Source organism: Rutidosis leptorrhynchoides, chromosome 4 (assembly GCF_046630445.1).
Source record: "Rutidosis leptorrhynchoides isolate AG116_Rl617_1_P2 chromosome 4, CSIRO_AGI_Rlap_v1, whole genome shotgun sequence".
Lineage (NCBI taxonomy): Eukaryota > Viridiplantae > Streptophyta > Magnoliopsida > Asterales > Asteraceae > Rutidosis > Rutidosis leptorrhynchoides.
The window spans coordinates 596,942,063-596,958,923 of NC_092336.1; the positions used below are offsets into that span (position 1 = coordinate 596,942,063).

The window sequence follows — 16,861 nt, forward strand, 5'->3', positions numbered from 1 at the left end:
TAAGTCATCGTTAGTCGTTACATGTAAGTGTTGTTTTGAAACCTTTAGGTTAACGATCTTGTTAAATGTTGTTAACCCAATGTTTATAATATCAAATGAGATTTTAAATTATTATATTATCATGATATTATCATGTACGAATATCTCTTAATATGATATATATACATTAAATGTCTTTACAACGATAATCGTTACATATATGTCTCGTTTAAAAATTATTAAGTTAGTAGTCTTGTTTTTACATATGTAGTTCATTGTTAATATACTTAATGATATGTTTACTTATCATAGTATCATGTTAACTATATATATATATATCCATATATATGTCATCATATAGGTTTTTACAAGTTTTAACGTTCGTGAATCACCGGTCAACTTGGGTGGTCAATTGTCTATATGAAACATATTTCAATTAATCAAATATTAACAAGTTTGATTGCTTAACATGTTGGAAACATTTAATCATGTAAATATCTATCTCAATTAATATATATAAACATGGAAAAGTTCGGGTCACTACATCATCTGTGGATGTTATGCCAAGTTAGACGATGATGTCTTTGCTTTTACAGCCGGTGAGTTCATTTAGAGTATCACTTTACATGTGTCCCAGTCCCAGATATACATACGTATTAAGGCTATTTTCCTTATAATATTCTGTAAAAATAAAATTACATCGCGCTAAGTTCATTCATGTTCAGCTTTTATGCGTTTTTACCCGCTCTTTTCATCATTCGTCACTCTTGGTGTTTAAGGTATTTTGTTTGCATGTTATCATGGATCATCTGATTCTTCTAGATGCGTGTTTTTTGCATTTTAGTGTCTTCAACTGCTGTTGGTTTGCCCATTTATTTCTCGATTTGATTTAAAGGTTTCTCTCCCGTATGCAGGTTGCTTGCGTTTTGGTGCTTCTACTTTCCATCAGTATGCTATTCATACTTGCTACAATATCTTTTAGGTTTTCGAGTTGAGCTCAACAGAGCTTTTCCATCACATATTATGGCTTCAAGTATATATGTAAAATGGAAGTTGATAAGCGAAGTTCGAAGGGAGGGTTTCTTTAGTTGTTTGACTGGAATGCTAAATCTCAGAAGAAACTTTTCTATAATAAACCGGATTTACCAGGTACACTAATTCAATAATATTCAATTACCCTATGCCTGTGTCCCTTTAGCTTCATTTGGGTTTTGGTATTGCCAAATTGACTCAGCCATGACCCAATGGATGGAAAACTTATTTGTTAGTATGTTACATAAATATGCAAAATCATCGATACTTTTTTGGTCCATTTGCTATTAAAAGCATGTAAATGACGGGTCATGCACATTCGGTCTTTCTCGATCCGCTACTATTAAATTGTTGTTAAGAATTGTGGATTCTCCTTGTACTTTGAGCATGATTTAGCCATACAAGTTGCAGCTACTACCTACCCGCTATAGATTTCTTGATGTTTGAAGTTCGACTTGACCTGAAGGAAAAAAAAAATTTGTTGATGCATTTTAAGGAGAGCACAAATTTTTGTATGTTATGTACTTTTATTGGTCAATATGTTCTTAAAGCATTTCATGGGTATTCAGAATTCTGTCCATGAGATTATTAGGTTGAACAATATATTTAAGTAACAATATTTTGTTTTTTGTTCTCTTTTTAGATATTAGATACTATTTTCTCATAAATAAAAGTGACAGGATCATGCTAATGGGTTCCTGTATTTATTGTATTTATGTGACAGGATCAATATCCATATGTTACTGTATTTATTTAATATCCGGATTCATACAAATTTAGTTGCGACTCATAGAATATGATAGTGATTAGAATACAATTTTTTTGAGTTAATTATATTATTGGTCCCTGTGGTTTCCTCATAATTATACCGATAGTCCTTTCCTTTTTAAAATTATACCGGTAGTCCCTGTGGTTTAATAAATGCAAGGCTTTGGTCCTAAACCAAACGCCATGTGATTAGTTAACGGAACAAATTAACTGGCATTAAGTTTAGGACTAACGTTGTGCATTTATCAAACCATATGGACTATCGATATAATTTTAAAAAGAAAAAAAAACTATTTTTCTCCTTTTTTTTTTCACCTTCATTCAAAATTATAAACCCTAATTTTATATTTCTTCATCATCCCAATTACAATAACCCTAATTTTATAAATTTTGATATTTATCATCCCAATTACAATCATTAAATTATTCACTTTAATCAAGACAAAATTTTAAATCCAGTTTAAACAAAATTTTCAACTACATATAACGACATGATCTTGGCCCATAAATGATGTAACGTCGACATGCATAATAATAATGATGATGATGACGATGATGACGATGATGTCATATATTAGCATATGTCATAATCAGAACATCATAGTATCAATATTAATATAAGACCTCGATGATAAAGTTAATACACTGATTGGAAGAACCTACGATGCACCTCAACAATGATAAATACCCCATCAGTTATCAAAAAGTTATACATCCTACTATTTTACAATGAGTAAAAATTAATGATCTCGCAATTGAGATGATCGAGATGAAAATTTATTAGATTAGGTTTATTGTAATTGGAATGATGAAGATGAAGATTTATAAAATTAGGGTTTATAATTTTAAGAAGATGAGGACGAATGTAAGAAATGAGGAGAAAAATAGTCATTTTTTTTTAAATTATATTGATTGATAGTCCATGTGGTTTGATAAATTTATGATGTTGGTATTAAACTTAACGCTAGTTAATTATGTTCCGTTAACTAATTACTTGGCGTTAGTTTAGGACCATCGCCATGCATTTATCAAACCACAGGGACTGTCGATATAATTTTAAAAAGATAAGGACTACCAGTATAATTAAGAGTAAACCACGAGGACCAATGATATAATTAACTCATTTTTTTTTCTAAACTTGCTTGCAACACATACAATATCAGAAATGGACGTTTCTGGTTCTAAATTTTTATCATACCATAACTTGCTATCAATTATAACACTTTTGATTTGTTTGATTAAGCGTCGCCGTGCAACGCACTAGCTCTTAAAGACTAGTTTAATATACATTATGTAAATCACTTACACAACAAAAAATAATTTTCACTTAGCAACATGAATTGCTTAAACATTAAGAACAATCACAAACCTTCGTCCATTTTCAATTAGATTAACCTTATGACATTAGAGCTCTTAACTATAAGTAAAAAGGATGGGGATATTTGTATGAGGGGTTTTAATGTCAAATATCAAATATATTGAAGTGATGTTTGTGAATTTTTGATGGATTTAAAAAATATATAATTATTCATATTTTGTGTTTTTGAAACAAAAACTCACACACCCTACACAAAATATAAATACTATTTGTCCGGAAATCTCATTCACTAAGCTTCATGTTAATCCCTTATATTTTTTTTCATGCATGTTAGGTTTTAGCATATTATAGGACGGGAGAAGCTATCTTTTGTCACCATTATATTTGACACGTCCATAAACTATGAATGGTCGTAACGTAATTAGTTACTGGGGAAAAATCAAGAGAATTAGGCGAAGTATTTGCATGATCTGTAATAAAGATATATGTTTTTGAAATTAACACTAGGTTAAATTGAATTGTATAATATTAATACGTTTAATCATACAATGGTTTGAATATCTCTTTCGGTGTGTAAATAAAAAATGTATGGTGTTACATTGGTTTCCTTTGCTAGCGTTGGTGGCGCTTTAAAGTTGAAAAAATGCTTTATGGTAAAAACTGATATTTGCAATATATGGAGCTGATGGTGGTCTGAATAAGAGCATGAATGGACCATACTTTCTCTACTACATAGCGTGACATTTGAAAAGTGGACTGGAAGTTGAAGAAATGGTATCTCGTTCCTTACTTTCGTTAAAAGAAAGGTGGGAATGGGGAACTCAGTGTTTTTCTAGAAGGAGGTGCGGATTCCATCACTAAATACATGTATGTTGTTCCCTAGGCTATTTGCACTAGAATCGTGTAACATCCCGCGTTTTTCCGTTAAATTTATTTTAACACCTTCTTTTTTTATTTTAAATAATACCTTTCGTTATTTAAAATCGTATTTTTCGTTGACTAACGTTCTTAATATTCATGTTATTTAATTATAACATCACTAGTTTACTCGAGCGTTTTTAAAATAATTTGTTTGGTTAATTCACGCAACCGCTTTGAAACTTGAGGGACCGAAGTTGCCAAGTGGGCAAAGTGGTGACTAGGTCAACTAGTCAACCACTTCACCACCACCACTCATTCAACCTCCTCATCTCTTCTCTCTTTTCTCTCTTCCATTTTTGAACTCAAACACCCATTTTCATTAATTCATCATCCAAATCCGAATCAAGAAGGAAACATCAAAACAAATTACATATTTGGAATCCTCTCTTCATCCTCTACAATTTGATACCAATTTCATCTCGTTTGGGTAACGTTTCTAAAACACTAGATTTCTCTAAATTCGTTTTATATACTTGAAATGGTGTTAGTTAGTGTCTATGGCTCAAGTATAACATGAATATATGTTTTGTTTGCTCGATTTGTTGTTTTGGAGTAACTAGCATGAACTTGAAAATGGGTGTACTTAATCTTTGATTTTGGATGAGTTAATGTTGTTAAATTGTTAAAGTTCATGTTTTAATTGTGTTACTAGTATCACTAGCTTCGTTTTGATGCGTAGGTTGATTAAGAAAACTTCAAACACATGATTGTTGATTTTTGTGAATTTTGGTTAGGGTTTGATAGACTTAAAACGAATTTTCGATGTTTTGAATGCCATGAAATGTTATTAGTAAGTGTTTAGTTGTAATGTATGTTTCATTACCTTCAAAACGGCATATCATATGTGGGAATTGGATTCCCGAATCTTAAAATGCATTTTGTGAACTTGAAACTTTGAAAATAAACCTTTAATGATCACTTGACGAATTTTGATTATTGTAAATAATGTTTTTGCTTGATGAAAAGTGGTTAGTTGTGTTCCTCGTCAAAAGAGCTTTTCAACGATATAAGATACGTGTTCTAAATGCTTACGGTTTGTGATTTGTACTAAATTGAGGTTTGGTTGAGACTTGAACTTTTGAAACAGACCAGGCACCAGGCCACGCCTATTGGCGCGGCGCGACACCATGGGCCGCGGCGCGGCATTTGCCGTGTTTGACTTCTGACCTACATTGTCAAATTTCGAAAAATGTTTGCTATGCTACGCACCTCCGATTCACATGTAACTTGTTCTAACATGCTTATATATGATTAAAAACCTCAGAAAAATAGTTCGGGACCCGACCCGAACGTGTTGATTTTTTCGTTGACTTTGACTTGGCCGAGTTTGACTTTTAGTCAAACTTAACCAAACACTTATGCAATCATTCAAATCTTATTTTATACTTGATTCTTGCATGAAACTTGACAACGTGATTCACATGCTATATTTAATCGAGTCGTAACGAGCCATAGGACTAATTGAGCACATTTCGCCCGACCTTGTGTCGTAACCGGTTAATTGATACAACTTACTTGTTTAGGTCAAGGCTAAGCAACTTTCATGCACACGTTTGCTTTGTGAAGTACATTTATACTCGTGCACTCGAGGTGAGATCATAGTCCCACCTTTTCAACAACTTTTATACTTTTAAATTTTGGGCTGAGAAACATATACTTTGTTACATCTTGTACTACTTACTTTTATGTTTTGAACACAAGTCCGATGAAACAAACATTCTACAGCGAGTTTAGAACAAAATCCTCAATTCGATTATCATTAGTTACACTTGCCGGGTGTAAGCGAGAACTTATGTTGTATGGATCCATATGGGTTTGACAAACCCTCATTCAAACGGTTCGCTACCGTTTACGAATGAAATATATTTTCGAGAAACAGTGTATGTTCTAACACTATTGTGATGGGGTTCTATGGGAGGAATGTTAAACATTGATAATTGGGTGCTCGCGAACAAACTTTTGGAATGTAACTTTTGGAATGTAACTTTTGGATGATCAATTTTATGGAAATACTAAATCTTGTGATTCAAAAATAACGTTTATTACCACATCTATGATTTCACCAACGTTTTTCGTTGACAGTTTTCTATATGTTTCTCAGGTTCATACTTGGCTACTTGATACATGCTTCCGCACACTTTGATTACTTGCTTGGAGTCAAGCATACATGCATACCCTAGCGATAGCACTTTTGGATTCAAACTTAAACATATTGTTTATATGCATACGCTATTTATAGCAACTGTGATTTTAAACTTATTATGTCGCAAGTTATTTCATTTATACATCACTACTTTTGTAAACTTAAACTTGTTGTCGATCAGTTTGGTAAACTAAACTTTGCAAGTCATGCACGTTTCAAATGAATGCGACATAATTTTGGTCAAACGTGTCTCATATAGGGACTATGACCACGCAACGGGACCTAAGTTAACGGCGCCGTCAATGACGATTTTGTCGGGTCGTTACAAATCGAATAAAGATTTATCGGTAATGGATCAAGTAAGAAACAATGATACAAGGATAAGTGACAATTAGTGTTGGGGGTCATCGATCAGAGTTACGGTTAGTATGGTTAATTTGGAAGTGGAAAAACTCTTTCATTCACGTGTCCCGTAACTGTAGAAATCAAGTCCTTAATAAGGATGTCTTTGTATCCATGTGTATCCTCTCCCACTCATGGTTATCAAACAGGTGCACAAAAGTTTTCAACTAGTTTCGAACAGTGAAAAATGCCCGAGAAGCTCGGATTGGTAATGGTGTAAGCTATAAAAGGCGCCAAATTGTAGTTGATGTACTTTAGTCTTGGTTCAGGTGTTGTTTAATTGCTTTTGTATGATGCTTTGATGTATCTACTTATTCTTTATGAGCATTTATGGTGCGTTTAATAAAGTTGAATGATGATTTAGTGTTGAATAGTTCAGAATTTGAATGGTTCATAGCCTCTGAATAAAGGTTGAGAGAGTGGCACAACTCTGAATGGTTAAACATTGAATTCTGAACGATTCACCACCATATGTCATTCAGAGGTCAAAAACAAACACCTTGAATGAGGAATGATTCAACATTCAACGCTTAATGATTCCATTAAGAGACAAACAAACACACACTTATACTAGTTTCTTGTTTAATAAAATTCAACCTAAGAAAACTAAAAAGAACACTGATCATAGCTCTTTAAAGTTGTAATTAAGTCGACTATATCTGAAATTATCAATTCTGTTACATTAGTTACAACATATACACATTATTTTCTTAGTACTAAATTTTAATATCGACCCTATATATAAATTATCAACCCTATATATAAATTTTAATATCGACCTTTCTTATTTAATAATGACGTGAAGAGGTTTTTTTTTTTTTTTTTTTTTTTTTTTTAGCATCATAATTCATTTTATATATATATATATATATATATATATATATATATATATATATATATATATATATATATATATATATATATATATATATATATATATATATATATATATATATATATATGATAAACTTAACTAAGGGTTATTAGTATTTTCTTCTTTTTAATGGGGAGCATACAATTTGATTGAAAGAAGAAAATAAGATCCTTTTTAACTATGTAGACGCTACAGGGATCTTAGATTAATCGTTATACTAGGATTAGAGGCGGAAAACACTAATCTAGGTCGAGTCGAATACGTATACGCTTCGGGATCAATAAAACCAACGAATTGTTGATGAAATCGACGCCTTAGAGTGTGTATTCGGTTGGGGTATAGTTTGGGAAGATTGTAGAAGTGAAATAGGTAGGCCACGGAGTGTAGGGTTCGTAAACTAACAATGAACCCCAACACCCGTATTTATATATGTCTGCAGCGACCATCGGTCGTAGGTCTCTGACCTTCGGCCGATGGTCTTTGTCCCTCGACCGATGGTCCCTACCATCGGTCGATAGTCTGAGCTGCCAACCAAACAGCTCTAAACCATTTCTCGGCATTGGTTAATCATATCAAACGAAATATATCAACCAACATTGTTCATACATGACTGAAATGTAAACGACATAACAAATATAACATATTACAATTATAGAACTTGAGATTAATGCACCAACAAACCATGAAGTATAGTGACTATGATTCAGAGTTAAGTGTTGCATTTTTTGGAAATAAATGATTTTCTAATTGTGATGTGAAAATGTCATGGAGTGAATGTAAACAGTGATAAATGTTAAATTTGAGTGATGTGATAAGATATGATTGTAAGTTGACTAAAGAAAGATATATCAGTATTATAAATTTATCTGATGTTAAATTGTGATTGGTTGATACATAATGAAACGACGATTATTCCTCTGTGGCTCAACTCACTAACACATGGAATTCGTTACTAGTGATGCCGCGTTAGCAGCGTCAGAATCGAACATCTCACCGTCACGTTGCGTATAGTCTGAGTACTCAACTTTTTACATAAAAGTAATATTTAAAATTTTCAACCGTGTGACAAACTCGAGCAAGACTTAACCTGTAGCAATCTTCATATAGCTGTCAATGGTGAGCCCTAGTATGAAAGACGAGAGTAACAATGAGCTACTAGTTAGGTCATTAATCTCGGATTGAAATACTACTCATTCGGTATGTATTTAATAGTTCAATAATTCGTTCTAGAATGTTACAAATAATCTGCCCATTTTAATTAATAGACAAAATAATAAGGTAAAACTTTTTTTATCTTTAGAAATTGCATGTAAGAAAAAAAAAATATAGTTAAAAGTAAGAGGTAACATTATAAATTACACATAATATATAGTGTAATAGTGATATTTTTTAAACTATGTTTTTTGTAAACAATAAATTTGTGACAAAGAGAGTATCTTTGAAGCATATTTTGTGATAGCATATTTTTTACTTTATGTGTATATCTAATTTACAAATTACAGATCCATTACAAATACATGAAAGAAGATAAACATGAGAGAAAAAATAAAAATAAAAAACGTGATGGTTGGAATTCACTTGTAACTTTATCTTGTGGAGTAAAATTTTATCTGTAAAACTTTATCTTGTGGAGTAAAAGTTTCATCGTAAAATTTATATGCGCGTATCTTATAGTAGCATGGCATTAATCAGATTCAAATAAAGTACTGCTGGAAAATAAACCCAATAAAGGAATACCGTGTAGACGATAATTTTTCCATAATTAAATTAATTAATTGTACACGGAGAATGAATATGTTAATTATAGTAATTATATTATATTATTTTATTTCACCTTCTACCCCCCACCATCTCTGTTTGTTACAGGGTTCTATTCACTCCCTCTCCTTTCTATTTCTCTACCATCCAACTCTTTTCAATAGTAATAACATTTTTTCAAAACCCTAATAATAATTTCATTCAATGGCTGAAAAAATCCATCCTTCGTCAAGACAAACCCCAACCACCACCGCCGCCGCCGCCGCCGCCGCTCCTGCAGCCGGCAACGGTCCACCACCGTATCCGGCGAACAAAGCTCAACTCTACAACTCAACACGTCCGATTTACCGTCCTCTACCTCGCCGTAACCGCCGTAGCTGCTGCTGCTCTTTCTGTCTATGCATCACCTTCACTATCATTCTCCTAATCATACTCGCTGCCGTCACCGGCGGCGTTTTCTACGTCATATACCGTCCACATCGGCCGTCGTTCACCGTGACGTCACTTCAGATCACTCAGTTTAATCTAAGTTCATCTAATCAACTTAACACTAAATTCAATTTCACTGTTACTGCTCGTAACCCTAACTCAAAGATCGAGTTTAATTACGACAACGTTTTTGTTAAGTTCAGTTCTAACGGTGTAACCGTCGGTAACGGAACAATTCCGGCGTTCGTAATGCCGAAGAAAAACGCGACGAAATTGAAATCGATCGTGTCAACGACCGGTCAACATGTTGATGATAATAGTCAATTGAAATCAGATCTGAAGAATAAAAAGAACTTGCCGTTGACTGTTCAACTTGATACGAAAGTGAAAGTGAAAATTGGTGGTTTGAAGACTAAAAAGGTGCCGATTAGGGTTGTTTGTGACGGAATTAAGGTGGCTGCTCCTACCGGTAAAACGGTTACTACGGCAGTTACTTCCGGTGTGAAATGTAAGGTGGATGTTAGGTTTAAGATCTGGAAATGGACTATTTGAGTTCATAAATTTGTGTGATTCGATCGTTGATTTTTATGAATTTTTTATTTTATTTTATTTTTTTTTTTTTAGGTTGTGGTGATTGGTATGTTTTTAGTGATAATACAAAGATTATATATATGTATTTAATATTTGTGTTTACAGTTTTACTGATGCACTGATTTTGATTATTTGCAATAATTACGATGTTAGACACGATGGCATGTTAGTTTAGTCTCGTACTACATTTTATGTGTTAGGAAGCGGTTTAAAAACATAGTTTATGGGTATAATTTTGTTGATGTTATTTTTGATTTGGATATTTATTATTTATCAACGTGATGGATGATAGATATATTATACTAATATTTTTAGGCTTCATCTCATGCTTCAAAAATGTATCGTAAAAAGGGAAATGATTGATTACAATAATAATAGCTAGATTAAGATATTACGACTGATAGTGTCATTGTAATGTATTAGACATTTATAAGTTAAAAACTCTGTGACATGTTTAAAATTTACTTTGTCGTGAATCGTGATATAATTGATACTAGTTAAAGACCTCCGATTTCGCGAATTTTTGAAGGATGAAATCATTTATTAATACCATATTATATTGTCTCTCCTCTTAAAAATATTCGTGGAATTTATTTCCTGAAATCCGAATTTCCCCGGGGAAGGTTTTACCGACCCGTATTCAGGACCCAGGTCCGACCGCCTGCCCCTCGGGATGGTATAAGGTTCGGATCCCTGTAATACGGTTCGAGATTCCTGTCCGAAAGCGCGTGTGTGTGTTGCAAATGAGAGTATTCGATGCCAACAACTTGTCTTTCAAAAAAATACCATATTATATTGTATTTGTTATTTTGCTTTAAATTTGGTTATCCAAACAATCTAACCATTGAAGATGATCAATATGAAGTTGATGTTTCCATAAGAATATTATTTGTAACATATAAACCACAAATTCTAAAATATAAACCTTAAACCTTAAAGTCTAAACCATAAACACTAAACCCTAAACCCTATACACTAAACTCTAAACCCTAAACTCTATATCTAAACCTTAAATCATAAACCCTATAAACCCCAAACCTAAATCCTAAATCTTATACACTAAACCTTAAACCATAAACACTATATTTATACTCTAGATCATAAATTGTATAAACAAAACCCTAAGTCCTAAACCCTATATCATAAACCTTAAACCATAAATTCTAAAATGTAAACCTTAAAGTCTAAACCATAAACCCTAAACACTAAACCCTAAACCATATACACTAAACTCTAAATTCTAAACCCTAAACTCTAAACGTTAAATCTACCCTAAACCATTAACCACCAACCCTTAACCTTATACACTAAACCCTAAACCTTAAATCCCAAACCTTAAACACTATACCCTAAACTCTAAACCATATATTCTAAAATCTAAACCCTAAACCCTAAACTCTAAAACATATACCCAATAAACTAAACCCTAAACTCTATATGTAAACCCTAAACCATAACCATAAAACCCTAAACCCTAAACTCTATACCATAAATTCTAAAAACTAAACCCTAAACTCTAAAGCCTAAACTCTAAACCCTAAACCATTAACCCTAAACCCTAAACATTAAACCGTAAATCCTATACACTAAATCCTAAACCCTAACCCTAAACTCTCAACGTGAATCCTTTTTATCCATTAAGCTTATATTAGTTGTCAAAATGAATTTAGTTTGTACTATAAGTATATATAATTAGATTTTTACCAAAAATATTCAAAGGATATTAGTTAAAGACCGGCAATTTCCCGAGGTTTATGGAATGATGATATTTTAAGACAACATTCAATGATGATATCATCCAGACTTTTTTGTTCCACACTGTTTTGTTCCACATATCAAATACTAAAGCGTACTTTCCAATCATTTCTTTTGTTGGTAATGATATTGAGTGGGGTGAATTCAATAGCATCGATCATTGTTATACTATGTTCTTAGAGTTGTTGTGTAATTATGTTTTTAACGGGTAAATATAATGTTGTGAAGTGTATTTTATATATATATATATATATATATATATATATATATATATATATATATATATATATATATATATATATATATAGGATCAATAGGGAAGTAATCAATCGGGGGGAAGCGGGGGAAGCAAAATTGTTTTTTTTCTTCGTTTTTTGAAAAAACTTTGTTCACGAACATTATAGATTGGATGAAAATATGAACATTTAATAAAGACACTTTGTGATAAATGTTTTTATTTTGGCGGGAAAACGCTCGAAGAAGTAGTATATAACAATTAACGTGTTTTTCGAGAGTATGTTGAGGTTTTAGATATTAGGGTTTATAGGGTTTAATGTTATACTATTATTATGTCTAGATGAACATTAAACTAAATGTTTCATAGGGACTTGAAAATTTTAAAGTTTCAAAATGTACTAACGAACTATTAATTAAGTCTATGATGAACATTAAACCAATTGTTTTATTGGGGTATCAAATTATTAAAGTTTCAAAATGTACTAACGAATAAAGAAAAAAAATAAAATTTTGATTAAAATTAAATAAATCATCTCCGATATCGTGATGTAGTATTAGGCGATTGTATTAAGATTTGTGGATGGTTATCTCAGATGTTGTATTTTCTCACATATTCGACAATGTAGTTATTCTTGTTAGATGATCATGAATTTTGAATAATGTCATAACTATTTGTCTTGTTGTTAGTACTTTGTGCATCCCTGAGAACATCCTAAGTACCATATGTAATACTAAAGACATCAAATTTAGTAGTAAATTTTTTCATATTAAATAAGCTATAGAAATGTTATAATATGTTTTCGATAATTGGTAGAATGTCTTCTTCAATGAAATTTCCAATCAATCTTCTACATAGTTGTAATATACATTGGTGATGTTCAGCAAACCAATCACTATAATTTTTGCTAAAGTTAATCGGATCTTCAGAAAATATTTAAACAAAAACTTATAAGGTATATATAGTATTGTTTTATAAAAGATCGAAGTATATAAATTATATTTAATTAAGATGTACCACGATTGAGGTCTTGGTTCCTAGCAATCTGTAATGTGATATAACACTTTAGCAATGTAATTGTAAATGGATTGAGAATTGAAAGTCATAAATTCATATATTTTTTATTTTTTGGTGAACATGTATTAAAAAAGTACCTTTGTAGTAGTTCGTTTTTTAGTTGTATTTCCCTGTTAAGTTGTATAACGTTTTCTTCCATCTTAGTGAATTACGTTTATAATAAAAAAATACAATTGTACGTTAATTATAACAGTTTGAAATTAACAATTACTATTTTTATTCTAACAATTGCAACCTTTTTTTTTGTGGTGTTTCATAACTTCTTCTCTATTCTTTTGCTTTTTTTCTTTTCTTTTTGGAAATTTCAAAAAAAATAATTAACATATTATTTATATTTGACTCATGTAAATGTAATTAGAATAAATTATTTCAATTTTAATAATCTTATACTCCGAAAAATGGGAAAGGGTGGCGGAGTGTAACAATCTTAATGAAATTGAAAGAAAAGAATGGCTCGAGACTAGAAAAAAGTGGTTTGATAAGGAGAAAGTCAAAGTAGGAATGGCTAAACAAAAGTCACGTGTTAAATGGATAGTTGACGGAGATGAAAACACAAATTTTTTTCACTCTTTCATTCGAAAAAGACTGTCAAGGCGTAATATCCGCGGCCTTAATATTGATGGAAGTTGGTGTGAAGACCCTAGCCAAATCAAGCAGGCGGCATTCGATCACTTTAAGTTTCAATTCTCCAAGCGTAGTTCCAATGTTATGAAACTGTCTGATCAGAATGGAAACGTGGGGGGGGGGGGGCTGCCAAAACAGTTAAGTCCCGAACAGGTCAGCGACCTCGAAAAATTGTTTTCAGAAGTGGAAGTTTTAGAGGCAATTAACGAATGCGGATGCTCAAAAGCACCTGGCCCGGACGGTGTAAAATTCAAGTTTTTTAGGCTTTATTGGAACCTTGTGAAAGAAGATCTTATGGAAGCTCTACATTGGATTTGGCATATATGCGAGATATCGAAAGGATGTAATGCCTCCTTTGTTACTCTCGTTCCTTAAAAAGCGGACCCGTTGATTTTAAACGACTTCCGACCAATTAGTTTGATCGGTTGCTAATATAAAATCCTCGCCAAAATTCTTTCTAACCGCATTCGTAAAGTATTACCGGGCCTTATTGGTGAAGAACAAAGTGCCTTTCTGAAGGGTAGATACGTATTAGATGGAGCACTTATCGCAAACGAAACCATTGATTTCCTCAAGAAAAACAAAAAGAAAAGTCTCATTTTCAAGGTAGATTTCGAGAAGGCGTTCGATAGCCTAAGTTGGGATTTTCTTTTAGAAATGATGAAGCGAATGGGATTCGGTTTGAGATGGAGAAAATGGATCCTTGCATGCCTAAAGTCAGCCTCAATTTCTATATTAGTCAACGGGTCCCCTACGAATGAGTTTTATATCGAAAGAGGAGTTAGACAAGGGGACCCGCTATCCCCATTTCTTTTCAACATCGCGGCGGAAGGTCTTAACTACCTCACCAAGCAAGCAACTACTTGTGGTCTTTTCAAAGGGGTGGTTGTGGGGTCGGATAGTGTCCACATTTCGCACCTACAATACGCGGACGATACCATTTCTTTGGTGAGTGGAATAGACAAAATTTTTGTAATTTAATGAAGTTGCTCAAATGTTTTGAAAATGCGTCGGGACATAAAATTAATTATCAAAAAAGTCTCTTGTATGGTTTGGGTGTGATCAAGGAGGAGGTTGATATCTTAGCTAGTTATGCCAATTGCAATATTGGAGAATTTCCATTCACATATCTTGGGCTACCGGTTGGCGAAAATATGAACAAAATAGAGAATTGGAACCCCGTCATTGACAAGTTTAACTCTAAACTCACGGATTGGAAAGCAAGAACGGTTTCTTATGGTGGAAGGTTAACGCTAGTAAAGTCGGTCCTAAGTAGTCTACCGCTATATTATTTCTCCTTATTTCATGCCCCGTTGAGCGTCATTAAAATATTAGAAAGTATTAGGCGTAATTTTTTTTTTTGGGTGGGTCGGGTGAGAGTTCAAAAATGATTTGGGTTAAATGGGAAGATTCTGTTTTACCGTATGGTGAAGGAGGCCTCAACATTGAGTCTCTCCGGGGAAAAAACCTTGCTCTTTTGGGGAAATGGTTTTGGCGGGTCAAAACTGAAAAAAAACTCACTCTGAGTTTCGGTCATTAAAAGTATTCATTGCACTAATGGATTACTCCCACCTTCGGGTTCTAGTAGCCCGCAAGGAAGGAGTAGTGTTTGGTTAAACATCTTACGTGCAGGTTACAACATTGAGAACTTAGGACTCAACTTCGCTAGCTCTTTCAAGAAAGTGATTGGTGACGGTTCGGGAACTGCTTTCTGGTCTGATGCATGGCTAATCGACATCCCTCTCAAGCAGAAATTCAACAGATTGTTATATTTCGAGGAGGTGCAAGATACTTTAGTTCGTGATAGAGTTTCGTGGGAAAGGAATGCATACACAATTTCGTGGAGCTGGAATAGAGATTTAACAGGTCGTGCAAGTACCGAGCTTATCTCTCTTTTAAATCTACTTAACTCAAATAATAAACAAGACAGGGCCGTGGACTCTTGGATTTGGAGCCTATCCTCTAACGAGATTTTTACTACAAAAGAACTCTCAAGCCTAATCGACGAGTCGCTTTTAAATTGCAACAATCGATCACGTAATGAAACTCTTAGAAACAGTTTGGTTCAGATTAAAGTGGAGATTTTCATATGGAGGGTGTTGAAAAGACGGATCCCGGTGCGTACCGAACTTGATAAGAGAGGTATTGACTTGGATTCCGTTAGATGCCCTTTGTGTGATGACGACGTGGAAACAATTGATCATCTAATGTTCTTTTGTCGACATTCTATGGACGTTTGGGAAAAAGTGTACAAATGGTGGGGATTGGGCCCGGTAACAAATCTTAGCATAAACGAAGCTTTTCGTGGGAATTGTAGTCGGGTTACATCTCCGCTTGAATCATTGGTTTGGCAAGCTCTAGAATGGATGTGTGCTTTTCTTCTATGGAGAAACCGCAACTAAAAGGTTTTCACAAACTCGTGTTGGAATGCTCCGGTGGCGTTAATGGAAATACAACTCAAATCATTTGAATGGATCTCTAATCGTCTCAAGAACCGGAAGTTGGATTGGCTCAAGTGGATCTCGGATCCATGGTCTTGTCTAGTCTAAAGTATGGGTGCAAGTATGTCTTGTTGCTATCTCCGCAACCCTTTAGTTGGCTTCTGTTGTGCTTTCTAGTCTTACTTTTAGTGTGTAGCATGTTTCTAGATCTTTTTTGTTTTAGTTCTGTTTCTGTATTTCCTTTCGAGCTCGTGTTCATGGGTTTGGGTCCCCCATATGTGACCCTTTCGTGATTTAATGCTAGCTTTTCGAAAAAAATAAAACATATTATTAATGCTTAAAATGCTTGAAACCTCATAAATTGTCTTACCAAGAAGGTTAATATATTCTAAAAAGCATAGATAATAAATGCAACCAAAATAAAATTAACTTTCAATTTCATCAACATATCTCACTTTCTAAACACTAAACCCTAAATCTAAACCTTAAACATACTAAACCATAAACTCTAAAC

General features: G+C 33.2%; 1 protein-coding gene across 1 annotated transcript; it reads left to right on the forward strand.

The window, feature by feature from the left end:
* The first annotated feature begins 9,268 nt into the window (after positions 1 to 9,268).
* Positions 9,269 to 10,297, forward strand: LOC139903906 (NDR1/HIN1-like protein 13). The gene has a single exon (XM_071885832.1). The coding sequence runs from the start codon at positions 9,400 to 9,402 to the stop codon at positions 10,174 to 10,176; it is 777 nt and encodes a 258-aa protein (XP_071741933.1). The 5' UTR covers positions 9,269 to 9,399; the 3' UTR covers positions 10,177 to 10,297.
* The last annotated feature ends 6,564 nt before the right edge of the window (positions 10,298 to 16,861 follow it).